Here is a 26,917-nt window from a genome sequence, read left to right as displayed (position 1 = left end):
GCTTGGCAGCGCAGTTAGTGGAGCATTTCACCCTCTGCGCGTGCTTTGTGAATTAGACGGTATCTGTTTGCTCCATTTTTACTGGTTTAGCGGCCGCAAAAGCCACACAATCCTTTTGTGAATTCGGCCCTTAGTGTTTTATTTACATACAAGGCCTCTTAACTAGCCCGCCACTAGTGGGTGCTACAGAGCCGTCAGACAGCAGTCCCCCTACCTGCGGTAATGCCCGTGTAGACTGGAGTTTTAAAACAGTATGGTGGGAAATAACAAATATGTCTTCTCGCAAAACCAGCGCGATTTGATCTTTACTTTGATCTAGAAAATTAAAACAATGTAGGCTTTGTCAGAAAAAAACTGGCGTATAATCACTCGACTGGAGCAATACGCAACCACATTCAACATGTGCATTTTGGATGTTAACCTGCATGGAACGGCGGCTGTTGCTGGTAGCGGTGCTAGCCACACACAGCCCAAATGGGCATCGTTTACCCGAAGATGCTGTGATCCCGCCTGGAATCAGAAGATAATGCAGCTCATCATGACAATGACCTCGCAAGATATGTTTCCACTTAACTTTGTTGAAAATATGTGGTTTTGTATGTCTATTCTGTTCCTTGTTTGTTTGTTTGTATCTATCTTTCAATAGAAAAAAAAAAAAGCTCAACAAAAAACAAACAAAAACAACTTAACTTTGTTGAAGGTAAAAGCTTCATTCATACAAAGTGCCTCGTACTTCAGTGGCATTTAAAATCAGACTTGGTTGTTAAAGATTATGATTAAAGGCGTCAAAGGGCTCTTAATTCACACAATATTTTTTGGGACAATGTTTCAAATACTTAACAATAAATTGTGGTTGTTTTTTGAATGTTTTCCTCTTTTTAGACTAGTCAATTAGTCTGAATTTAAAAAAAAGTCTGGTGCGTCCGTGTGCTCATTTTCTCCTTAGCAGTAATTCGCTTTAGCAGATACGCTCACTGACACTAATACTATTGTTAATATTTTGGCAAAATGTTTAGTTTATGAATGGACCTCGCAGCTAAGCTAATCTTAGCTTCATAAGCCCAGCAAAGGCTGAGTTCTTGGCAGGCTGTATATCACTAGCTTGTTAAGGTTGCTTGAAGTCTTTTCATACAAGTTTCAAACTGTGGTTAAATGTGTTTATAAGATGGACTCACCTGCTAATGTCTTCTCAAGTATTACCCTGGCAGGCGCTGATGCATTTTCATATGTAGGCTATGCTAAAAATAGCTGTCAGCAATAGCAAACTCGTGCAAGTATAAAAGCCGGAAGGATGCTTGTATAATGTGCCGTAATGACAAAGCAGTGGTCATGGTGAGTGAAACTACAATGTGAAATACAGAAAGGGCACTGGATAAATCCTGGAATATAGGCTAAGAGTTAGACATATGATGCTTTTGAGCAACCAGTGCAAATAAAGGATACTGTTGCTGAAGAGGAATGACACGCTAGATTTACTTACTACTGTTTACAACGTCTTCCAGCTGTGTTGCATAATATGTTCATATGGGACCACGTTTGAGACCTGTAACACCTACACTACATTTTATTGCTGTTGCCAGCCGACATTGCAGCTACTAGTGCACCCCCACTAATTTCAGATGCACCCTAAGTCATTTTGTTCTGAGCAAGTTCTGTCTAAAGCTATAGACAATATTCGGAAATGTCAAATTATTGTAACACAGCTCAAAGCTGACACATTTGTTTTCTTCTGCCCACATTTCCCCCCTCAGGCCTTCCATCATTATCAGTTGTATCAGCTATATTTCTGTATTTACAAAGTCTGTGTCGTGCTCATTTATTTCTTCAGCCAAGGAAATCTAATCCTCAGTTCCTATCTCTCCTTGTTTGCATGCTGCATGACACTGCCATAGATGCATCAATTACAATTTTACATCCATGATTGAATCTTATTTCCAGCGGAGACAAGCAGCTGCCTTAATGTTGTTCTCTGAGTTAATTAGTCAGTTGAGAAGTATGAACTCAGTGTTATTTTGTATCGAGTTATTAGCAAGTCTGTCTTAGTTATCTGACTTTGAAATACAGGATGTCTGTTAAAATTTGCCTCTGATTTGATAAAATATTTAGTTGATTTATGGTGGTTAAGGTTCTGGTGTGAGGCTTGACAAATAAACCTGCAAATCATAATTCAGCTGTCACAATGTAAAAGCCACGTGCTTCACAACATTTTATTATAATGCCATTTTTCAGATCTTGTCTTGATGAACATGGTCTATCATATTTGATGCCTAAATTAATCTTAGACTCACTGATATGAATCTACAGGATCAGCAGGATGAGATGTAGGATCATGGGCTGTTTAATTCTGATTTTGCCTTTAAAAGATAACTTAAATATGCTCTAACCATGTCAGTTTATTTGACAAGTAAACTGCATGCCTACAGTTTTTCAAAATAAACAGATGCAACCCTAATTTACTCATAGTGTGGCAATACAGCCATGCAGTATTTCAGTTATGAAGTAATTGCATATTGTAGCCATACCCACAGATGTTTGATTAGGGACTTTAATGCACAGTATTCAAATTCTAACAGCTATTACAAATAGCTGAATGGGATATCTGGTTTCAGGAGCTGGGACAGAAGTTAACTCGCCCCCAGACACTGTCTACATGTGTTACATTAAGGAACATCTTTCTTTTTATACCTCATACTGTGATCCTCTGCACCTTCCTGGAACTATTTTGCACATTTCTGCACAAACTGCATCTTCTGAAAACTGCCCAGCTGTTTCATTTTAAGTAAGATATACTGTACCAACATATTCTCATACAACAGTTCATATGATATCTTACCAAAATGCATATACAACGGTTCATGATATCCTATGAATTTGTGCCCCACAAATCACATTATGTAATTAATGTAAAGTTATGTAGGTTAGGCTTAAGCAAGTAAAGTTACATAGGTTTGGTTCAGGAAAAGAAGCATGGTGACTATGTGCCTTGAAATTAGGGCTGCCCCCTTATAGCCGACCAAATGTTAGTTGACCAGAGTCATTAGTTGGCAAGACTGGTGACAAACAAAATAAAAATCAAACAAATCGTCACTGTCTGATGAAAAACACGTATCTCCACTTTTGACGATTTTGACTTTCTACAGTCCATAATATTCCCTAGCAACTGTTAGCGTTGGGTATCCAAATGACCAATGGAAAGATGTTTTATTACTTCATCTTTTGAACACATATTTCAACTGGGGGTCAGAAGTGTCCATCAAAGCCCGTAGAAAGTCAAAATCGTCAAAAGTGGAGATATGTGTTTTTCATCGGACAGCGATGAAATGTGAAACTCTATTAGGAGCTGCGCCTTGTCAAAATAAATCAAAGCCTATATGGCTGGACCATGTGGGAATTAAATTTGAAAGGACACACACAGGAAGTGGCCACGCTCAGCAGTCAGACAGGAGTCACGTTAATTTACAGGGCTGGTACTTGTGGTTATTACACAGGCTAGTTAATAACATGTCGGGCAGGAAATCCAAAATGTGGGATCATTTTTGAGAAGGTGAAGGATGAACCCAAGTTGATATGTAAACTCTGCAGGCAAACATTCGCCTATTATTCGACTACAAACATGACGTATCATCTGAAACATGTAAGTAGCTACATGCCCATTAGCCACTTTGCACAATCATTACAGTCATTTGCTGACAGTGTTATTTGTAACTTGTAAAATATAGGCCTATATTAATGAAGGTTCATCAGTACGGTTTTGTATTTCTCTGTAATGTAGCACAGTGTTAGCAATGTTACTTATACTATTCTTTCTCAGACCTTAAACTCAACCCAAACATGCAGGCAACTAGTTGACTAATGGCCCTAAATGATGACTACTGGCTGACTAGCAAAATTCTTACTTGGGGGCAGCCCAACTTAAAATAAGTTTATAACACTGGTCTACTGAGGGAAAGTCCTGTGTTGTTTGAAACATTCAACACCCCAACCTGCCTCCTGAGCCCAGACTTTTGGTCATTATATTACTTTCATCTTTACTCCCGCCAGTGTACTGTTCACAAGATCGCAGCCTTTCAGATCACGTGGAATACACATGAATTGCTGGCTCATGATTATGTAGGTTGTGTACAAATTGGGGTGCATTCCTTTTCGTTGTACACCAATGAACAGTGCACAAGAACAGTCTGATTCTGTTCTACATTTATGTTTGACTATGTTTGATTTCATTTTTTTATACTATGTTTTTGTTATGCGCCAAAACACCACAAGGAATCCCATGAATTTGAAAACCTACTTGTCAACAAACCGGATTCTGATCCTTATGATTGCTTTGCAGAGACAACCTGTTCAAAAAGCCGTTTGTCCTTTTCTCAGGTTGAAAAGAGAGAGATATACCCTAACTGTGATCAATTTACCATTTAATGCAATTTCCAAACAGTGGGACAGGCCTGTCATTTCAGTCGCTGCTGGATTCGAGATGATGTTATCAAAACCGCTACGCCAGGTAGAAGAAACAGGTGAAACTGTTCACTTTGTTGCTTGCTGAGAATTTGGGTCAAGTCTGAGACGGTCCTTTGGGGATTCCTTCAGCACCATATGTGCGGGCCAAATGCTATCATTACCCTCTGTCCTCAAATGATCCTTCAGTCTACCTCATGGGTCTTGTAATATCTGTCATTGTTGTATCAGGCCACTGGACCAAGGTCAAATGGGAAGAGGTGGATTTCTCCGTGCGTGTGTGTTTGCATGTGTGTGTTGTGTGTCTAATCCTGCTGTGTCTCTGCAGATTAAGTGTGGTGGGAGCCAGGTACATGTGGATATAAGGAGGTGTAAGCAAGCTAATGCACTGTGAGACAGATGCAGGAGCAGCTTCAGATCCCCAGTGTGGTGCTCAAATGTGGCAGCATGCCAACACTACTGCTTTAAGATTTGGGCTTAGCATATTAAAGATCACATGCAAAGTGCAGCCTCCTCCATGTGCACATTTTCCACTGACCGCTGGAGTCCCTTGTCCTAATTTGAGGGAGGAGGGTAGTTTGCCAGTGGCGAAAACAACAGCCGACTTGTATAAATTAATATGTGTGGGTGGAATAGTGTTGCGCAGAGAGTGCAGCTGGCTAGGCCTTCGATCACCTCCCTACTCCTCTGCACGCCCCACGCTGAATTACAATGCAGACAAGATGCCGAGTCAGCTTAAGCACAACGAGCCATCTGATGTGTCCAAAAGCACACTGCATACAGAAAATTGAAAGAAAATGACTGCAGCATAATCATTTCGACAGTCAAAACATGATCTGAAATAGATTTGAACTAAAACAACGTATAGTTGATGGGAAAAAAATGTGGCGTTGTATGAGAAAGCCCCATTTTCATTCAAAAATTGGCATTGCTTCTGCCTCACCACACCGCTGTGAAATTGCTCCATCAATCCCCACTGCCTTTTCCCTCGAGGTAAAGTCAAAATATTCAGCAATTCATTTGTGTTGCTCATTCAGCAAAGAATTCATGTTTTACATGGGCGGTATAGTCTCAAAGGGGCCAATAGTTGTTCCAGACAGCAATGAATCAATTCATACAAGTGGATTGTTGTTCATGTTAACCGACAGCGGCAGCAGCAGCAGCAGAGCAGAGCAAGCATGCAAGACTTCAGACGAGCACGTGCACGCACACACTCTTTTGTGAGACAAAGAGAGATCCGAAATAAACAGACATGCCCACACTCACAACAACACATTTTTCACATCATATAAAAGTTATATGTCTTGCACTTTAGAAGGTTTATAAACATTTAATAGATTCCAGCAGAGGCCTCTCAGACAAAAGATAGAATCTGAAAACACTGAGCACACTGCCTGTTGTGGCCTTTTTTCCTCCTTTCAAAAGGCAGGAAACAATGGCTTTCTGACGGCATCTCTACAAATGTCTTCTCTGACCCCTGAGGAGTTAGTTATGGCCCACAAAGAGTGGATTGCGTGTTCAACAATATAGCAGTCGTATGAGTAGTCCATAACTCTACTGAGGCTGCTTTAGCTTTTATGATGTCAGACGTGCCGCAATAATAGAACAGGATGTTCTCTGAAAGAAGCGTATGGTGCATATATTTTACAGCATGATATACACATCACTTTAGGAGATCAACAATAGAGATTATAACAAAGTTATTACTCCCATTTATAGCTATAGTTATCATGCTTTCAAGAGCATGGATGCTTACTTTGTCTAAGCACTTTTTTCCAAGCATGCAGTAATACCACACCTGTTTTGGGGTCGACGGAGAAATATGGCTGTCCTTGTAGAATACTGTAGACTATTCTGGCACTGTTTCCATAAGTGGGGTCGTCAGCATCCGACGCCGTGACTTGCAACACAGAGGTGCCTGAAAAAGAACACAGCAAGATCATTTCCTGCCATTTACTGCCTTTCTTAAGGATTCTCAAATGCTAATAGAAGTATGTTGATGTGATGTGTAATGACGATGTGTAATGGCTGTGTGTTGAAAATCACCTAGCAACCATTTCTGGAACAAAATCTGAGTATATGATAGCAGGGCTAGAAAGCAAGAGATACTTGAAATGCTGGACACATCCTCACTTAAAAACAGAAGAAGAAGAAGTTGTAGCTTCTGGAGGATCACCTCATTTAACCTAAAGAAACAGCTAGCAAAATGACAACTCTGCTGATTTAGCATGCTTTAGCAAATACTAGCACACTGTTTTAGATCATATGTTGCCCACTGTACAGAACATATATAAAAATGATGTATAAATGAACTGCTGCTGCAAGAGGAGGTCAGAGGGTTCAAATAACATTGCACTGACTTGTGTCACTGACAATACAAGTTGTTCTCATTAAAACACCTTCTAACTTGTCACCTGGTACCACATCCCCCGCAGTTATTGTGAAAATTATGTGGTCAAACCTCCACTGCAAAGGGTACACCCATACAGTCTTTGGGTATGACAGGCAGAAGCTAAGGAACTAGGCAGGCAAACATATCCCGTCTGCTATAGAGGGATCAGTTTTAAAGCTAGAGTAAATATACTGGTATCATATGAAACTAGATGACTCAAGGCATCCATTGGTACCAACTGTGTCATGCTATCTTGTCAGGAAGGGGCCAAAAAATGTCCCAATGTTAGGCTAAATTTTGGTGAAGGAAAAAGCGGCATTGCTATTTTTCAAAATGTTTGTGTTTTTTTTAATATTTCTGCATACTACTGTCCCTTGAAGTACTGGTCATTGTTCCAAAAGGCCAAAATTCTTAAGATCTGCTCGTCCATAAAATGTCCCATTGGAACAAAAGCCCATCTCTCCAGCAGCACGTTATGCCCAAAACAAATACTGATTCCTTTAAACTGTTGTTTCTCAGAAAATACACATTCCCAGCAGTTAGACAACCCAATTGCCAGTAATTCTTTTTATCATTATGGGTTTCTGTAAACCACTGACATGTTAAATTCATCAACAATGCTTTGGTGATAGGTGGTTAGGTTTAGGCACAAAAACCACTTGGTTAATGTAAGGCAAAGATCATGTTTCACCTTAAAACACCCACTTTTGGTGGCATAAAAATCACTGGAAAGCAGGGTAAAAAACACTCATGTTTGCTGGGTTGTAAAGGATCAGTAAAGACACACAGGATTGTAGGCTGAAATACCAACAGAAAACTAAAACTAGCTGTAGGAAGTGATAAGTGCTATATTGTAGGCAACTGGACTTGCTTGCATTTCTTGAGGACGTTTCACCTCTCATCCAAGAAGCTTCTTCAGTTCTAAATGACTGGTATGAAACCCTGTGTGGGTGGGAACCCTTGCAGAGTCGTAGGGGTCACATGTGAGCTCTTAGTTTCAGAGTCGTTAAGGTCACAATGTGAGTCCTTGACCCACCTGGCCACCATGTGAGTCGTTAGGGTCAGGTAGGACCAGGGGTGAATGGGTGTGAAGTCGTCTGGGGAGGGATCCCAAGACTGCATTGTAGGTGGGGGATAAGTAGTGTCGTAGGCCACCCCCACTGTTTAACAATGGTCATTCCAGCTTGACGTAGATGACTTCTTCTCCTCTTTCAAACCGTCTTTCCTCTCTGGCCAAGATGTGCACGTTGCTGTCCTCAAAGGAGTGTCCCTTCTCCTGTAGATGTAAGTGGACAGCCGAGTCTTGACCCGTGGAGCTGGCTACAATGCAGTCTTGGGATCCCTCCCCAGACGACTTCACACCTATTCACCCCTGGTCCCATCTGACCCTAACGACTCACATGGTAGCCAGATGGGTCAACGACTCACATTGTGACCTTAACAACTCTGAAACTAAGAGCTCACGTGACCCCTAGGACTCTGCAAGGGTTCCCACCCACACAGGCGAGTTCTAGAACTGGATGAGAGGTGAAATGTCTTCAAGAAATGCAAGCAAGTCCAGTTGCCTACGATATTAGCACATATGATTACCATGACCTGGATGACTGAGAATCTTCACCAACTAGCTGTAGGAAGTGTTCTGTTTTCAGAGAAATATGACTTTAAAGCAATGGGTGTTTGATTTTGGGATAACTTCCAGCCAGGGAAACTGACCTTCAGTTCAGTAGAACATTCTTGTATTATTGGGGTTCTATAATTTTGGACCGTCGGAACATTGGCAAGGCAACCCCGAACAGACTTTGAAATGCATAAATTAACATTATAAACACTGGATTCGGAAATAGTGATGGATGAAGAGTAAATTTAGGCCTACTTGTACAATCACAATTTGATTTTAAATTCCTTGCAGTAATTTCTTCGGTCAATGTTTGAGTTTACTTTTCTCTTCATGTATTGTTTAAAGGTAAAAGGCGGATTATAAGAAAAAAAAAGATCTCTGTTATAAAATAACCGACTCAACCTTTTGAGTTTGTGATCATATTGAATATATGTATCCAAAACAGAATGGGTCTGTAACACTGAATTTGAAAATGGTTGTTAGGGACTTCATCTCTGTCACTACAAGGCTAATGGCCAAGAGCTTATTTGACATTGCCTGTGTTGGTATGAGAGCTAAAGGTGGGTGGTGTTGGTGCTGAAGTGGATGTGGATGAAGGGCTCCATTTGGCAAAAATTGTCCCCTTGTCCATAATTTCAAATGGCTGGCCTGAAAATGGATGTTCTGTGCCGCTATTGAGGTTAACAGGTTGCCATTATGTAAACACAAAATATGTCAGAAAAAATATTTGGTACAGATAGTATAAACAATATAATAGGGAGTAATAATATAAAAATACATTCACTTATTCACAGACAGTGACTGCAGTGTGTGTGTTATGTCCCATGAAAGAGAAATTGCTGGACATTTTATTGCTGTTAAACTTTAAATGGGAAATACAAGAGCATGCCCTAGTATTAAAGTATTTTTCATTGCATAAGATGTCAAAAACAAAGTCAAATGATTTAAAAACTTAGCGGGATGGCTCATTATTTACGCTGTTATTTAAAAATTCTGTGTAAAAGCCATTGTGGTTCAATTTAACACTCCAAGTGTTGCTCAAACAGCATTACAGGCTTCATTAAGCCATTATAATTGCATGATGAGTGCATTGTAATTGCCCTGCAAGCTTATATAATACATGAGTATATGTAAGAATCATAGTACACTTGTGTAAAGAGACGTGAGCTCTTTTTTACATTCTAGAGACTGTAAAGGTTCTGGACACTTGCTTTGCTGTTTTCCTCTGAGAATAAAACTAAATTAAACATGTGAAAGTCCACAGTGTCTCACCAGATATGACTTAATTCTCTTGAAAACCTGAAGGAGCAGGAGTGAAATGCCACCCATAATGAACCATGTAGTCCACAGTATGCTCCGGCACTCTGAATGTCTGTCAGCCTTGCAGCGAAAATTGCACTGGGAATTATTTGGACTTAATCAATTCTGGGATTGCTTTGGAAGCAGAGTCGGTTCCAAATCATCTGTCTAGGAAAACGTATTAGTTAGTACATAATTTAATTGATGAACCTTGAATTGTTCTCTGTTAATAGCTCAAGTAAAGAAAATGCTCTTCTGTGACCTCATATTATTAACATGTCTGTACAGCACAGTGAGGAGTCTGACTGCAAGATGTTCTGTATAATTCCAACACTATATATTTTCATATTCCAGGTTTTTCAAACTGTGGAAACAGATTCATATCAGTGCATATTCCGACTGATAATGCACTCATTATGCACTCCTAAAAGACTATAAAATGGGCTTTCAATTGCTCAAAATGCACTCCAGCTAAAGTGTTCAAGTACAATATATTTAGGACTATTAAGGTGACGAGTGCAACATAAAATGGTCTGATTCTACTCAAAAAAGAATGAGCATTCAAGAGCTAGTGTGTACCTACGTGTTTGCGAAAGATTAACTTTGAAAATCAGTTTCACCGATGCAATAAAACTCTGCTGGGAATCTGGTCTCAAAGGTCAGGTTTTAAGGTCACAGTACCTTTTTTCATGTAACAGGTTTCCTGGAGAGTAAAAACACTTTACAATACAACCACTATTAGACAAAGGCTCTCACAAAGGGACCACCACCTGACACAATATTTGTAGGCTGGCTTATAAAAAGGATGATGAATCCTCTGTAAGTGCAGGAAATGAAACAATTAATCAAAACACTGCTGATGTAGGAGCTCTTGGACACATCCCATTTAAAGAGATGTTATTTTTTTTCCCTTTAAACACAACCTCTTTTTCAGGCGGGACCATAACATTTGAAAAAATGACTATTCTTATAGTTAAACCTTGTAAAAAAAAAAATAGACATCAGGTACTCAGGGATATACGACACTGATGGAATGCCAGACTTTGAAGGTGGGGAGACACCATAAAGGTGCAACATACAACATTCAAAGTCTGAGCCAGGATTGCCTTGACACATGATTCACCTCTAATAAGAGCCGTGTGCAGCCAGGCAAACATGAAGATGGCTCAGCCGAAATGGCGGCGGCTAGCTGTGCTAGCCCTTCTAATTTTGCTGACAGGGCTACAGTGCTGACACAGCTAACAGTGTTGACCTAAAGTGGGATTTTACTTCTGCATCGAACCAAGCTGTACCCACTGTACCTCTGTGTCAGAGGCCTACGCCGTTGCCTGAAGTGCACCTCCCCAGAAATGTAACTACACGTCACAATGACGTAGACCTCCTGTTTATTTTTATAAGCTGAAAACCATTTCCCTCAGTGGAAACAAAGCTTTTTTTTTTACTTTTATTTCACAGATAAGAAACAATAAATTGTGAAGAAAATAAAGCCCCCACAACATAGCATTTTAAGTCCTGTGTGTGATTTATCCTGGATTCATATGAGTAGAGGAAATCTCTGCTAGTCATTAGGCTGTTTTATACATTGTAAAATGCAATAGGCTTATGCTAATAACATTAGCGTGTAGTATTTGTTTGGAAAATGTGTTTAGTATTAAGACAGTTGTTTTGTTGGTGAATCTCGTGTGTTGTTATGGAGCCGTATTTTGTAACATTACCTTTGATAAATGTTGCTGTTTTTCCTGGCTTCATATGAGTAGAGGAAAACTTTGCTAGCTGCTAGGCTAATTTATACAATATAAAATACCATAGGCTTGTGCTATAAACATTAGCATGTTGTATTTGTGGGGAAAATATCTCCAGCAAAAGACAAGTGTTTTATCTGTGAATGCTATAACTTGTAGTGAAGCCAATTTGTGTAGGCTACTTGAGTTTGAAATTGTTGCTATCAAGCCATGTTTAATGTGTGTTTTGGGTGTGTTTTGAATCAACTCCAGCACCTCACAGAAACCCCACCAACAACTAGTGTTTTGGAGGTGTACCTGCAGAGTGACACAGACACAACACCGCACAAGTATGAACATTCACAACAACGTAGAACACATGCGTGGGCACCAGTATGAATATGCCTTAAGTGTGAATCAAAGGGTTGGCATTACTGTTCCGCATTAATGCCTTTTGATCACCCCGAGGTGGGACAGCGTTTTCAGTGGTAAATGGTGTATTAGTGCAGTGTATAGCGTTGGCAATTAGCTTGCTAGCTTGTACGTTTCATATGTATCCTATCAAAGTTCCTAAATTGATGTGTGAGCTGACTTTATCATCAGGAAGTGGAGGGAAAGTGGACTGCATGACACCTGGGCAACAAACGTCCCATATCCATGGTTTGCTGAAACGTATACTACAAAGCCTATTCTGGCAGTTGGATTGTTTGGTTGTGTTAAGTTTAAACACATCTGTTACACAATAATGTAAAAATGTTAGAGGACCTGTGGTTTGCAGAAGTGTACTATGCATCCCATATATGCAAAATTGGACTGCAACCAAAACAAGGAACAAAGAAGCTAGAATTACAACAAACACAGAGGGAGTGTGACTCCACTCTCAGTTCAACTCAACTCAAACTTTATTTGAGTTGAGAGTTGAGTTGAGTTCAGGAGGCCATTACTCAAATATATGTTTACATAGCAAATAATTGTTTGCTGCTGTATTAATTTCTGAATGTTGTATAAAACCTTAAAGCTGTACAGTACCCTCCACTTTGTGCCTGGATTTTTATTTTTAGAATGGGGTTGTTCCTTTTGAAATGCTAGCATCCCGCAGTAAAGAGAGCACCTGAGGGTGCCAGAAAATGAATTCTGAATTCTCCTGAATTCATGCAGAGACATTGTGAAATCTGGACTTGGTTCAGCATGTACAGAACGTCCTTCCCATTATGAACCCAGTCACATACCGTTTCCCATTTTTATGTCCACTTTCATCACCTCCTTTAGGTTTCAATCCATCTATCTCTACTGACCTCACTGGACTCATTGCCACAACCACAAGACATAATGTACTTTTAAAAGATCAAGGTTGGGCTCTGAAGGTGTAATACAACCACAAGGTTTTCTTCATCCTCCCTCAGCCTGAGTCAAGGGTATTGTGCCATTTGCTACATTCCCACTTTCATGAAATGAAAAAAGAAAGAAAACAATTTCCACCATCTGTACTGTAATGAAATATCAATTAGTTTGCAAAGGACTTAATGGGTAGAAATAAGATGTCATCTAAATGTGATGAAGGATGTCAATACACAGGGAGTGTGGGTTAGAAGCCTGCCATCACATATGGAAACTGATTTGAAAACAAAAATTGATCTGTATTTTGTGATGGATTGCAGCTTCCACTGGAAACAACACCTGAGAGAGGCAAAAAGGGGAAAATAAATCAAAAGTATGAGTTCAGTCCTTTGTATGCAACCCTGAATCTCTTTTGTTCTGTCTATAAAGGCTTTGACACTTACCCACGTGTGCTTTTCAGCTCAATTTTCACACATTAACACTCATTTAATCATAACTGCTCATCTAAACAAGCAACCACCTCTGCATCTGGGTTTTGAAACCTCTATTAACTAGTGATTTTCCCAGAAGTGAAAGGGTTGACAGGAAAGCTGAGATACCATCTCCAGCATATCCATTTAAAGACATCTCAACAGAGAGATTTACAGTAGTTGGAAATGGATACTCCTTTCATCCAGCACTCTAAAAAATATTGTCGTACCGTTGAATGGGATGTATGAAACAGTAACGTTGGACTACCTGGCATGTGCCCAGCTAATCAATTTAGACAGGAAAAAAAGAGCATCACAACCAATTAGCTGCCACACTCCCAGACAGCCCCTTCCTGCACTTGGGAGCACCAGTATTGACAAATGCTGGGGGATTAGTGCTCTGGAGTGTGAGGACAGTTGATTGTTACAGCCGATTTGACGCAGCAGACGCTGAACCGAAGAGGAATTACTTTAATGGACATGAGCAAAAGAGGGGGCGGGAAAAAAGGCTAATTATTTTCCCCTTCACAGTCCTTGATTTCCTCCCTTGGGTCATCAATGGTGATTGATTCTTTTTGTGCAACCGATGATGAAGTTTGCAGCCAACACTGAAACTTTAAAATGAGTAGTCTCGTTAGAACTAAACAAAGGATGCCAATACACAGATAGGGGCTGTAAATATTCTCATTACCTGATTATGTACTCATTCACAGATGAAGATTACAGCACCTGATCTATCTAATAACATTTCATTTAGAGTTTAGCACATATTTTGGTCTGACAGTAGCAAAACGACCTTTATCTACCTTAAAATGACCTTACATTAAGATACAGTGGAATATAATAATCTCGTCTGTCTGGGTCAAATTGATCACTATAGGCTGATGATTATTATGACCGATTTTTATTTCTTTTACTTAATTTCTCGTGCAGATTACCATTGAATTGTCATTTGTACATTTATAACATGAATATAAAGTAATGAAATGGCAACACATTCTCACCCTGACTTCGACACATATCGTCGTTTGGTCATGGACTTTCCATGTCCAGATACGACGTGAAAGGTACCCTGGGTGTGTTGGTGGTTGACGTTCTGGGATGCCACATCAAGTACTGCCTGTTACATGCATTGTCTTCTTTAAAAAGACACTTCCATTTTCACAGGAAATTTACAGTTTGCATACTGTCTCTTTCAAAGTAAACACACTTCATCAGTGCATCAACGCGAATTGACTTTTTTTTTTTCCCTCCAACAACTTTTAGGTTTAGGCCTCAAAAACACATGGGTAGGTTTTGGAAAAAAGGGGTGTTTGTTGGACCCATCCACCACCCCTCCCACTTGCACTACTCACACTTTCGCCGGGTTTCCCCCTGATGCCGCCAAGCACAGTTAATAAACTATAATGGCGACCGGCCGCGTATCATGCCAATGTTAAAGGATGGCTTTTTTTGTCAGTGTCTGATGCCACAAGTCACTTCCCATGGCCAGATTTCAATAACTTCTGAGTGAGACCGGGTTGGAAATGGACAGCATCGGCATTTACACAATTCCTATTGTTTGAAAATACAGAATACAGTAGTTTGTTTTCTTTCTCCATCACTAGCAGTTATGGCTGTTTCTCGTTGTGCGAGTAGATGAATTAGAGGTGAATACAGTGTGCAGGCACAGTTAGCCTGAGGAACACGAAGTTTCGCTAATGCATGTCATTGGCCCGTTTCTGGCATTTTGTTGTAAGGTTCAATGAGACTTCCTTTCATTGAGAAAAAATTACTTTCTTTTCCCGCCATAATTATAAAGTGCACCCAGCACCAGCCACAGATAGCCAGCCATAATCAGATAGGTTACTACAAGACAAGTATCATGGGAGTATAGAAAAAAAAATCAATAAATAGAATTACCATCCCTTTTATTAACATGTATAAAAAGACCCAAAATGCACAATGTAAGTACACTGCTTGACTACTTTAAGCCAATTATTTTTTCTAGAAACAGTATTTGTGTAAGAATGATTCTGTCCCAAGCTTTTTGATCCCAGCCCATTCTCACTCCCAAATACCGTTGCTTTGTCAGTGATGTTGGCATCAGACACCGACACACCTTCCACGATGGTATAATACCCACTGGGCGGGTCAGTTTTAAAGGTAGCGGGCAGCAATCCAACTAATCCGATACTGCTGCTTTATCGTTGGATGTCAGCATGAGATACCGACTCACAGAGGCATCCTTCTCGGCGGTGTGATACGAACTTGGCAGCGGCAGTTTGTAATGCTGGCGGCAATGTCTCAGTTGGGGCTTGAGTAGCTCAGTCCGTAGGGACTTCGGTTAGGTCGCCGTCTTAAGTCCCCGTCCAGGCGAAACTTGCAGTGTTGACTGGTAGCTGGAGAGGCACATGTTTGCCTCTTGGGCACTGCCAAGGTGCTCTTTAGCAAGGCACCAAACCCCCAACTGCTCAGGGCGCTTGTCCATGGTTGGCCCCCTCGTTCTGACATCTCTCCATTTAATTCACTATGGGTCCTGTTCGTGCATGTGTGTGTGTTTCGGGCCTGTGTGTATAGGACAACAGAGTGAAAAAATTGAATTTCCCCTCAGGGATTAATAAAGTATATCTTCTTCTTCTAAAAAATAACAGCTGTTTGTGGCACCATTCCCAGTGGAAGCACAGCGACAGGTTACTAAAAAAACACCCACATTTGGTCTAAAAAGGCGCTGAGAAATACAGTTAAAAAACAACTGGTTCCTGATGATTAGTCTGCAGTGGTCCGCAGCTTAGCAGGCATCTTACCTTGGCGATATGCCACCCACCATCCCCTCCACCCCCTGATGATTAAGTCAGTTAATATACTACGTCACTTTAGAAATGTTGATATGATCTGTACAAAACCTACAAATGTAATATATCTGTGGTTTGCAGAAATGTACAATACCAGCATTTTCCTCTGGGCGAATGGGCTGCACGTACAAAGCATCAGAACATACAGCGCAGCACCCTTGAAAGAGATTAAGACATGTACTTGACACATCCAACTTAGGAACAAATATACTGAGTGGCAAAGTTGTATTTGTGTCAGGCCTGTCTGATCATGAATATTCATGAACGCAACCAGGGAGATATTGACTGTTTATAAAGAGGGCGCCTACAGGTCTATTGGGGTTTGCATATTTAATCGGTTTTGCACATTTCCATCTTCTTGCTGCAAGAAACTGATGAAGCTGTTCATTTTCTCTGAGGTATTTTTTAATAAGTATTTCTACTTCTTTTCAGCAGCTGAAGGGATTATTTTAGACAGACATATATAAATGGAATGTTTTCAATGAAATGTCAGACTCACATATCCACCACCTTACAGTATATATTTGAAGGAAAATCGCTCTGACAGCAGTTTGGCCACCGTTTATGTTTGGCCACAGCCTACATATGTTTTGAAGGAGTGCTATGAAATATTTGAGCTCCATACTTCCGAGCTATTGTGCTGAGAGGCAGAATCCACTGGACTGAGAGAAGGGTGGCTTTTGTTCACCCGAGCTAAAAACAGAACGGTACAATAAAGAAATAAAAAATAGATGTTTGCCACATGATGCTGGGCATACTAGTAGCAGCCGTCTCTTAGGAGGTGGATAGAGGCTTTTCTTTCCTCTATGATGTGGAGGACTCCACAGTCTCGATGGCGGGGATTGCTGTGGAGGAACTATTGAGTGCTTTATAAAGACCTGCCCACCCGGGAAACCATCACAGCAACCAGAAAACAAAGATGAAAAAGAGGACTCGGCTGGCTTACGGAACATCAAACATTCTGGAGAACATTATCACAGAGAGGACAAAGCACAATGCTGCACAGGGTAATAACATGTTTGATCACGGCTCTTCATACTAATGCCTTCTTTTAAAACATCTTGGAGCAGCACTTGGTCATGAGTCTATTTGAGATGTACACAGAATGTAGTCCTAAGCATTGCCATAATATTTTCCTATGCACCACAGGGATAGAAGGGATTATAAACATAAAGAATATCTAAAAAGCAAACAAAAATAGCACTCCAATCTTTCATCATTCAACACATTCGCACAAAGGCTTACTACTGTCGGACAATCATTTGAAGGTCCAGTTTATTGTGTAGCACTACTCACCCACTTCAGACATCTCAGGCACCGTAGCTACAAAGGGTCCATCTGGAAATTTGGGTGCATTGTCATTGATGTCTTGTACTTTGATGATGAATTCCGACTTTGGTTCCAGCGCCTCCTCTGTGTTGCGGTCCAAGGCTTGTGCATGCAGGACATAATGTGTTTTCCTTTCGCGATCCAGACTCTTAGTGGCATGAATATCTCCTGTCACCTCGTCGATGATAAATATAGTCCCAGCTCCTTCCCCGCTCAGAATGTACCTGACGGATCCATCGCCTTTATCTGAGTTTGAGTGAAGCTGCAAGGCAAACCAGACATAGGGTGTGTGAATACAGAGTATGGAACATTGCCAAAATGACTTCCCAGAGTTGTTTTTGATTCACGGTTTCAAAATGTGATTCATGGTTGTAAAATTTACAGTGGCCACATTGCACTACTGTAGACTAGCTACAAGAGAAATGGGACCAATATGATGTCAATATGAGTGCTCAATTGATTGGTTGATTAATCCATTCGTCAACTGACATAGTTTATCATAAATAGTGTCAAACAGTTAATCATTCTCAAAAAAGAAATACAAAATATTATCTAGTTTCAGCCTTTCATAGTTAAAATTATCTGCATTCTGCAATCCTCTGTTTTATATCATTGTAAATTGAATAACTTTGGGTTTTAGATGGGCAAAAACAGGAAAATTGGAGACCTTTGCTTCATATCTTGGAAACATTTTTAAAGGGGAACACCACCTAAATGAAGATTTTCAATATGTTCTTTCCATGTAGTGTTCTCAGTTCTCAAACACAAATTGTACCTATAAACGTAGACCATCCCCCTGGGTGCTCTTATACACCTTTTCCACCAAATTAGCTCTGATTTTTGAACCACTTCTGTCCAGGACCCTTGGAACCTTGGTGATATCAAGCAAATCAGCTCATATTTCTGCCAATGTTGAGTGGAATGACTGCAATCAAGGATGTGTAATCAACAGAAATAGTTGTACAGTGCACAAAGGAAGTAAACAACTGGGGCAACATCGAATACCTGCAGGCTTTTGTTCTTTTATTACAAATACTTCTTGTTAAAAATAAGCATAGACCAACTACGTATGAGACCACTGCATGCTCTTGTTTTTCTTGTGATTTCTCAGTTGACTTTTCCATTGTTGCCTTCTCCATCCTCTCCTTCCAACCTGTAGAATAGGACACGCATACTGATGTCATCGCAGTCCGCACTGCTATTTTTTGGTTCCAGTTGGGAACCAATTTATTGTTGGTCAAATTGCTCTTAACGTTTCAAAACGTGCAGCAGCCAGAATGGAACTGGATCCATGTGGTGGAAAAGGGGTACTAGAATCATCTATAACATCTTTCCCAATTGACTGATCCTGAGTTCTGCTCCTTTAGTTACTGTTGCTAAGTCAGAAAAGCTTGATAAAAAGAAACATATTGATGCCGGTTCCACTTCGCCAGGTGCCACAGTGTTTATTAGACAGTTTCTTGGCATCAGACAATATAGCTTCAAGAGGCTGACAGCAAGGACTACAGTGTGTCATGGAAGTATATATTCATATTGAACTTTAATGAACAAGGCAACATGATGCAAATTTAGGCTTCTGGTCTCAATGAAAATGGCAGAAGTAGAGAGTGAGGTTGACAAGACTACCAGTCAGGTATGTGCCCCTCTTTCCCCTTCTTGTGATCAATAAAATACTATGTAGTTATTACTGAATGCAGACCATAGTGCTGACCTGAAGAAACATTAGTTACTTTGTCGCAGCTCATAGACTTATAATGAAAATATCAACAAAGGAACATCAGCCTTGAATGATAATTCATCTCATCTTAAAAATATGACTGCAACCAACTTACAGCATCTGTCCTTTTCCAAATCTCTTTAACGTTACCACTAGGGTTGGGTATCGTTTGGGTTTTTTCCGATACCGGTGCCGAACAGAAACTTTTAAAACAGTACCGGTGCTTAAAAGGTGCCTGAACCAATACCTTAAAATATGAGTTTTTTTTATGAAGGTTGAAAAGTGGCACAAATGGGCCACCTTTCAGAAATGTGTGAGTATTTTGTATAACAGTTTTAAATTATAATAAAAACAATGTTTTTTATTTATTTATTGCTGAGGCAAATTAGAAATACCTAGAAATTTTAAAATAAAATAAAAAACACTTAACAAATTAACATTACAATAATATTAACTCTATTAAAACTAAAAAACTGTTAAAACTAAAACGTAAACAGAAGTGATGCCCAACAGTGCTTAGCGTGCCTTTAAATAATAATATACACTCAACAAATGAACGAATTAATGCATGAATGAATGAATGAATGATTCTGTTGCGTGTAATGTCCAATAGAGGAAGACATTAAAAAAAAGCACAGAAAGGAGGCACCATAATGTGCGTTTTGTTTCGGTCCGGTAGGTATCGGTTGTATAGGTACCGGTTCCATATAAGCACCGACTTTCGGTACCCAACCCTAGTTACCACAGAAATAAGGAGGAAGCAAACCTGGCTGACGTTAGTGATCTGACATTAGGCTAACTCCTCTTGATGTAACTTTATGTTAGCTAGCTAGGTAGCTAGTGTTTTGCTAACATTAGCTAAAATAAGATGCAAGTAAATATAATGTATTGTGTACGTGAAGACTGTGGCAGTCCCCCCGCCATCTTGTAACTGTCTTCGAAATTTGGTTTTCCTTTCAACATTTTTAACTAGAAAATAGCATTTCTAAGTATAACAGCAAAGGGGAAAGTTGACCAAGGTTCTGCCATGTTCTAAGCTTGATCGACTGTTATTGGAGCACAGAGTGAAAAGGGGCGGGGTTTAGGAAGAACCAATTCATTGTCTATGGAGTAGTTCCAGCCCTAATACTTGATGACATCATCAATGATCATTAAGTTGAGTTTTAGCGCTCCAGCTTCTTACTCGTTTTTTTCACTGTCTTAGAACATAGGAAAAATGTATGAATTTTGAAAATGGGCGTAGTTCCCCTTTAAGATTACTCATTGAGAAAATATGAATAATGAAAAAAATACAACATTAATAAAAATTATCAATAGTTGGAGCCTGAGTCTACACACATGAATCAGACCTAAGAAAAATAATGATACGCATCTACAATACTACACTTCTATGTAATCTCTGCCAAGGCCATTTAAAAACATCTGTGCTTTATATAGACCTGACCTTTGCAGCATTACTGCACTGTATGGTGATTCTCAGCCCACGTTTCAGATTCAGAAAACTCTCAACATCTATCTCTGACATTAGAGTATTCAATATTCTCTCTCAGCCTTGAGTGTACCCCATCATCTCTCAAGAAACTCATCTTCAGAGATTAAAGTTTTGGAGGGAAATCCTTACAAGACTGTAAAAGGCGGGAAGAGCGCTGCCTCTTTCTTACCAGGAGAGTGGGGAATAAGGGGAAGACCGAGCCACTTTTTCAGCCATAATTGATACCAAGAGGATTCAGACTTTCATGCCAATTGCTCAGCTGGGTTGTAGTTTTAGACTTTATAAATATATTTTACAATACCACTGAATTTCCAAACCAGGGTGCCATGGTAACATCATCATTTAAACAACTTCATTTTCACCCAATGAATAAAACATGTTAAGAATCATAGGCCTCCTTTTTTTTTTTCTTCTTCAGGGAAGTGTCACAGCTGAACGTAACAGAACAATCCATTTTCATTGTGCATTGGCGACGCTTTACGTACTGGTGGTACTGATGGTATTTTTGTATTTCATATTTGTAGATGCACATCAGTGAGCTGTGAGCGAAACCTCTGAATTCCAACTCAGTCTTGTCTAGATTAGATTAATGCAAGTCTTTGGGGAACATAGGATACACATACAGCAAATACATAATTCATACCCTATTTGTATGGAGATAATATGTCACTCTTTCTCACATTACAGTGTATACAAAGTCTGGATACGCAGGGACATTATAGAAACCTGTGTGCAAAGTACCACAATGTAGTGCAGGGGACAAAATAACAAATGAATGTAAAACGGCATGAAAGGGACTTTAACTTTGAAGTGATAAATCACAATAATGAACCAACTACAAAGGTGGGTCATTTTCTATTTAATGCCAATTAGCAGCATCTGTCAGACAAAACAGAGGTCTGGCACTATATGCTTTGATATGTGAGTTTTACAACAACATCAGACAACTAATGGAGCTCCACAGTGGCCAAATCATCTGTGGCCAAACTGCAGGTAGCCCACATCAGTCAAAACTAATTATAATAAAAAATTTAAAATATATTTCAAGTTGAGTAGGTTAAAAGATGGACAAAGAGGAACAGCAGTCAGAATCTGAAACTAATCAACAGGGATATGCTTTGAGTCTACAGGTGAAAATTAAAATATGTGCTTATTATGTAATATAGTACAACCATACATGCCAAAATGTGGTGTAGGTATTTTACATTTAACTGTATTTCTAAATGTTCAAACTTGGATATATGTCTCCGCGAAGGGTTATATATAACCTCTGCATTGTATTGTTTGGGAATAAATCTGATGTTGTAATTTTACTGCTGATGTTCTGATAAGCTGGGTTGAGTGATATAAACTACATAACATTTATCGGGGTAGAAAATGTCCCCAGTATACAGTGATATTGCCTAACAATGTACTTTGAACCAATCACATTACAGAGACAAAGCTATTTCCAACCAGCCACATGATTTTCCAAAATAGGTACAGTGAGGATGGTTACTTAAATGGTAAATGACCTGCACTTGTACAGTACCTATCTAGTCTTTCGACCATTCAAAGCGCTTTTTATTCTACATTGCATTCAACCATTTACACACACATTCACACACTGGTGACCAAGGCTACCATACAAGGTTCCACTTGCTACTCAGTAAGCATTTACATGCACTCACTCACTGATGGAACTGCCAATGGGAGCAATTTGGAGTTTGGTATCTCGCCCAAGGGGATCGAACCGCAGATCTTCCGATTAGTGGACGCTCTACCTTTGAGCCACAGCTGGCCCATAAATCCTGAACATACAACAGGTAGGGGCTGAGTTGGGGGTGGGCTTCAGGGGCTCATGCTCTGAAAGAGTATTGAAGACAACATTTAATTTGCATTGTTGGGGATCCTTAATTTGCGATTAGAGCAACCCAGATCATCAAATGGAGCAGATTTGTCAGCTAAACATTCATTCTGTTAACTCTACTCCAGCATAGTATAACAAAAATAGGTTTCAGAATTGGTAATGCTGCTTACGCCAAATTCCTACACTGCAATGGTTACATCAGACAAGTTTTGCCTATTTTAAGTTGGCAGGAGTAACAATTAGTCATCCTCAACATGTTATGGTTTCAGAATGATAAAGCAAATTGGAGAACAATTACATACAAAATAGGATGTAGGCTGGCGACTATCATGTTTCTCCCAAATGATGTACAGATTTGCAGGCATTCTAATATCTTAAAAAACTTGAAAAATGTGCAAACAGCTGCCATAAATGGAGGGGGAAAAAATCCCCCCGAAGGACCATGACCCTGGACCGCTCAAGATTTGGGCTGAGCCCCAAATGTTTACAATGCAAGGCTCAGCAACTGACCAGAAGACATTTGTTTGGGAGCAATAGTTCTCTCACTGAGGGAACTTTTTCCAGCCAGCACAGAGAAGGACAGCTCAACAATCACAAAAATAAATACATAAATATAACAAAATGGAGCTGTTGTGGATAAACAAGGCAGAAGACATCAGTGATTTGGTGATACTTTGGCAACTTCAAGCCCCATTTGGCGCTGAAGTGGATGAAACCCTCCAAAACAAAGCTTGAAATCCGACATGAAGCACACGATGGCGTTATTAAGCCAAAAACATTACAAAGACAGGAAGTACCACAAACCATCCCCCAGAATGCATGACAAAGCAGCAACAAACCTGAATAATTTGAACAAATGAACATATAACTGAACAAGGAAGAAGCTTCCTGGCTGTAAACATTTCATAGTTTAGGCTTTAGACTTAAAAGAATTGAGAATTATGTTATTTTAGTCTTATTTAAATATACTACTATTGAATTTTAAGGTTAAAGAAATATCTAAGCTCACTCAAACACTGACCTAATTCGTATTGTGATATAGTGATAGCAAGAGATATACAAAATTATATGTAGTATGATGGAGACATGCCATACCACCCTTCCCTACATCTAACTGATATTGTACATAATGTCCCCCCCTTCAAAGCTTCAAAGCTTGCAAAAAATAACTGGCCGAATAAACTGCAATGATTTGTTGTAAACACATTTGACTGGTGCACTCCCTAAATTAGCTACAGCTTCGAGGACAGAGCCAAAGATGAGACCATCTACTTTCACAGGATCCCAAATTTAGAAACAGTCATCACACTGTTCCGTTGTATTTAGAGCATTAAACTTTGCACCCATCACCGACTGATTTGTGGATTGATTGTCCGTTTGTTACATGATTCATTACTATTTCAGCACAACTAATCCTGCACCGGACCTCCATCGGACATCTCTGCTGGGAGACATGACATGACTGGACAGCCTGATTACCCGTAGAGTTCATGTGCAGTAGGAAACTCAGTGAATTAACTCTGTTACCTTGCAGACCCTGAGGCTCAGTTCTGGCCTCCCCGGGTGTATATTCCAATCGCTTAACAAAGAGTACAACCACAGGGGGTACAAATTTATATCAAAAAAGCAGTACTACTAGTATAAATGCACAACCATTAACAGGGACAACTTATTAAACAAGTTGAACGGCAAAGGTCCTCAGGCCACATCTAATCAAAATCTGGACTAGTGAATAAATTAGTAATTAGAAAGCCGCTGTTGATTGCAGGCCTGACTCTTGATGAGAGTCGTCTGTCCTTCCCGTGGTAAATATCAAGCCTATAATTAGATGAGGAGTCAAAGATCCTGTTGAATCAGGTAGTTAATCAGTTGCTAGATTGTACTAATATGAAACACAGCCTCCAAGGCAAGAAATCACGCCATGTTTACACATCAATGGCAGTGTGGACAGAAATAATTACTTTGTTGACACGGTTTGGCCCATTTCTGCGCTCTTTGAATTTTTAATGTTGTGAAAAACATTTGGAAATACAATAGTTAATTCCAGTGCTGGCTCGGGTTTGATAATCAGATCCTACATATAAAATCATTTAAATGCAGAGAACAAGAGTTATTCCTTAATACAGACTGCTTCCATAACTACTACAAGGATATATCCACTTCTGTCCAGCCGCACTCTACAACTCCAGCTCATAAATGTAATTTCGCCTCCAGTCAGAGTGCTAATTTAGCCATTGACTTCCTTTGCAGGAGCCAATAAATCATGCTTGGCAAAGTGCGAACCAATGATGCATATGGCGACTACTGCCTTCCAAAATCTATGGCTGATAAAAGTGTCAACAGGTTGCGGGCCATTACACAAGCATCACTGGCTAAAAGTACAGCAGTGTCAGGCCAGTTGAGAGTGAAACAATACGAGTATTCTCAACATTCAATTTAGAGAAGAACAATAAGGATTCATGCTTGGATATGAGCATTTTCAGGTGTATTTTCTGAGTTAGGTGGTTATGATTGGTTCTAATATGATCCTTTGTGTTCTCATAATAGATGTGTTCTACATACTGTATGAATGATACATAGTCTGACCTTTATAATCAACAAAACGATTCTTTCAAGAATCTAGTGTAGATCAGAAGATCCAGGATCCATAACTGCCGAGATATTCTCAGAAAAAAATACCAATTCTAGTTAAGCATACATTTTCTAGTTAAATTACCTGTCGCCTTCAAAAGTATGGACATAATGTTGAGCATTCTGCTTAGCTATGAACAGCAAACTAAAATTTATATCTGTGTATCCAAATTATTGTATTACCATACACTCAAAGAAAAAAGATTTATAAGCTGTGGTCAACAGGGACTTTTTTGCCCCGGATATCATCTGTCAGGCTACATACAGGCCATGTAGCTTGTTGGGGCCACAAGCAGTTTAAGAAAAGGGGTTTCAATTTCAATTTCAATTTTATTTATAAAGCCCAATATCACAAATCACAATTTGCCTCACAGGGCTTTACAGCATACGACATCCCTCTGTCCTTATGACCCTCGCAGCGGATAAGGAAAAACTCCCCAAAAAAACCCCTTTAACGGGGAAAAAAAACCGGTAGAAACCTCAGGAAGAGCAACTGAGGAGGGATCCCTCTTCCAGGACGGACAGACGTACACCCCACCTTTCCGAAAATAGACTTCCATTCTTCGTAATGGCGGGGTTTCCCATTTTTTCTAAAGGCCCCGCTATTCCGAATACTGGGGACAACGCCTGCAGTTCGTCAACAGGTGCCTCCAATCAGCCGCACACTCAATCAGATCCGCTCCGACCAGCCTCCCCCTGCAACTACAGCTCCACTCGGCTTACTGTTGTCATGGATAGGCCTATATCGTTGCTTCTAGCTGGTGATATGCTGTGATAAGGCTTTAAAATTGTAGCCGTGGGTATATGCTCATTATATCACAGTTAAGAAACAATCAGATTGACTGATTTCACCTTTATATTTACTCCAACCAGAAGCCAGATTATCACTAGTCTGTCTGACCAGAGGGGGAGGACAATACGTATCTCCCCGGGGATACGTGTTGTGCGAGTGCGGCTGGGAGTGGGGACTTTAGCACCACGGACAGCGTGCGTAAAAAGACTTGACTAGCGTCTCCTTTTTATACATAATAAATGAAGACAGTGACATATTTTCAATAAAAAACAATGTGTTGAATGTTCATTTCAAGCTTTTGTAGTACAACGAATTTCAGAATTGTGCGAGTGCGGCAGGAAACTCGATATGGACTTGAAAATCAGTTTCGGAGTGAGGGGGTTTCGTAGCGGGGGTGGTTCGGAACGGCGGGGTTTCGGAATAGAGGGCTGTCCCCAAGAAAAGGATCCTGCAAAAACTGTGGTCGTCCTTGCATATTTTTATATCAAAGAAAAACCATTTCTTCAAAGGGTTAGGGTTAGGGTTCTTTCAAAGTGGTATTCTTGTTGCCACCTCAGTTGCAAAGACAACTAGACTGATTCTTTATTAAGACAATATGATGATACATATGGATACAGCAGCTCCTCTTTCTCACTGTTTGTGTCATTTTTACTGTTGCTAGTTTTGCACTGTAGCCTTGAGGCCTACGTAGCTCACAACCACCACGATCGTCTATGAATCAGCACTACAGGTAATCACCTTGCATTTACTTGCAAGCTGATACCAAAGGACAATTGTGAGACCATCGAGATCATTTTGTGCTGCTACCTAGGGCTGGGCGGTATGACAAAATTTTCATATCACGGTTTTAAGAAAAAAATCATATCGGTTTCAGAGTATTTCACAGTATTTTGCTCAGGTTCAGCCAACTTGACATGCTGCGGTGTTGTGCTATGGCCTATTCAAGTGCCGGAATTTGTTATTTACCTGACAACGCCTGAAC

At 40.0% G+C, this 26,917-nt stretch overlaps 1 protein-coding gene across 2 annotated transcripts in view; it reads right to left on the bottom strand.

The window, feature by feature from the left end:
* Positions 1-26,917, bottom strand: part of LOC126397485 (cadherin-18) — a 260,496-nt gene that overhangs the window by 61,468 nt on the left and 172,111 nt on the right. For both annotated transcript variants that reach the window (XM_050056324.1, XM_050056323.1), the window contains exons 3-4: positions 17,421-17,715; positions 6,251-6,370 (exon numbers count right to left, since the gene is read on the bottom strand). In XM_050056324.1, coding sequence (XP_049912281.1) covers positions 6,251-6,370; positions 17,421-17,715 — 415 coding nt within the window. The remainder of the gene's footprint in view (positions 1-6,250; positions 6,371-17,420; positions 17,716-26,917) is intronic.

The sequence above is a fragment of the Epinephelus moara genome, chromosome 11 (assembly GCF_006386435.1).
Source record: "Epinephelus moara isolate mb chromosome 11, YSFRI_EMoa_1.0, whole genome shotgun sequence".
NCBI classification, from domain to species: Eukaryota; Metazoa; Chordata; class Actinopteri; order Perciformes; family Serranidae; genus Epinephelus; species Epinephelus moara.
This window is presented reverse-complemented; position numbering and strand designations above follow the sequence as displayed.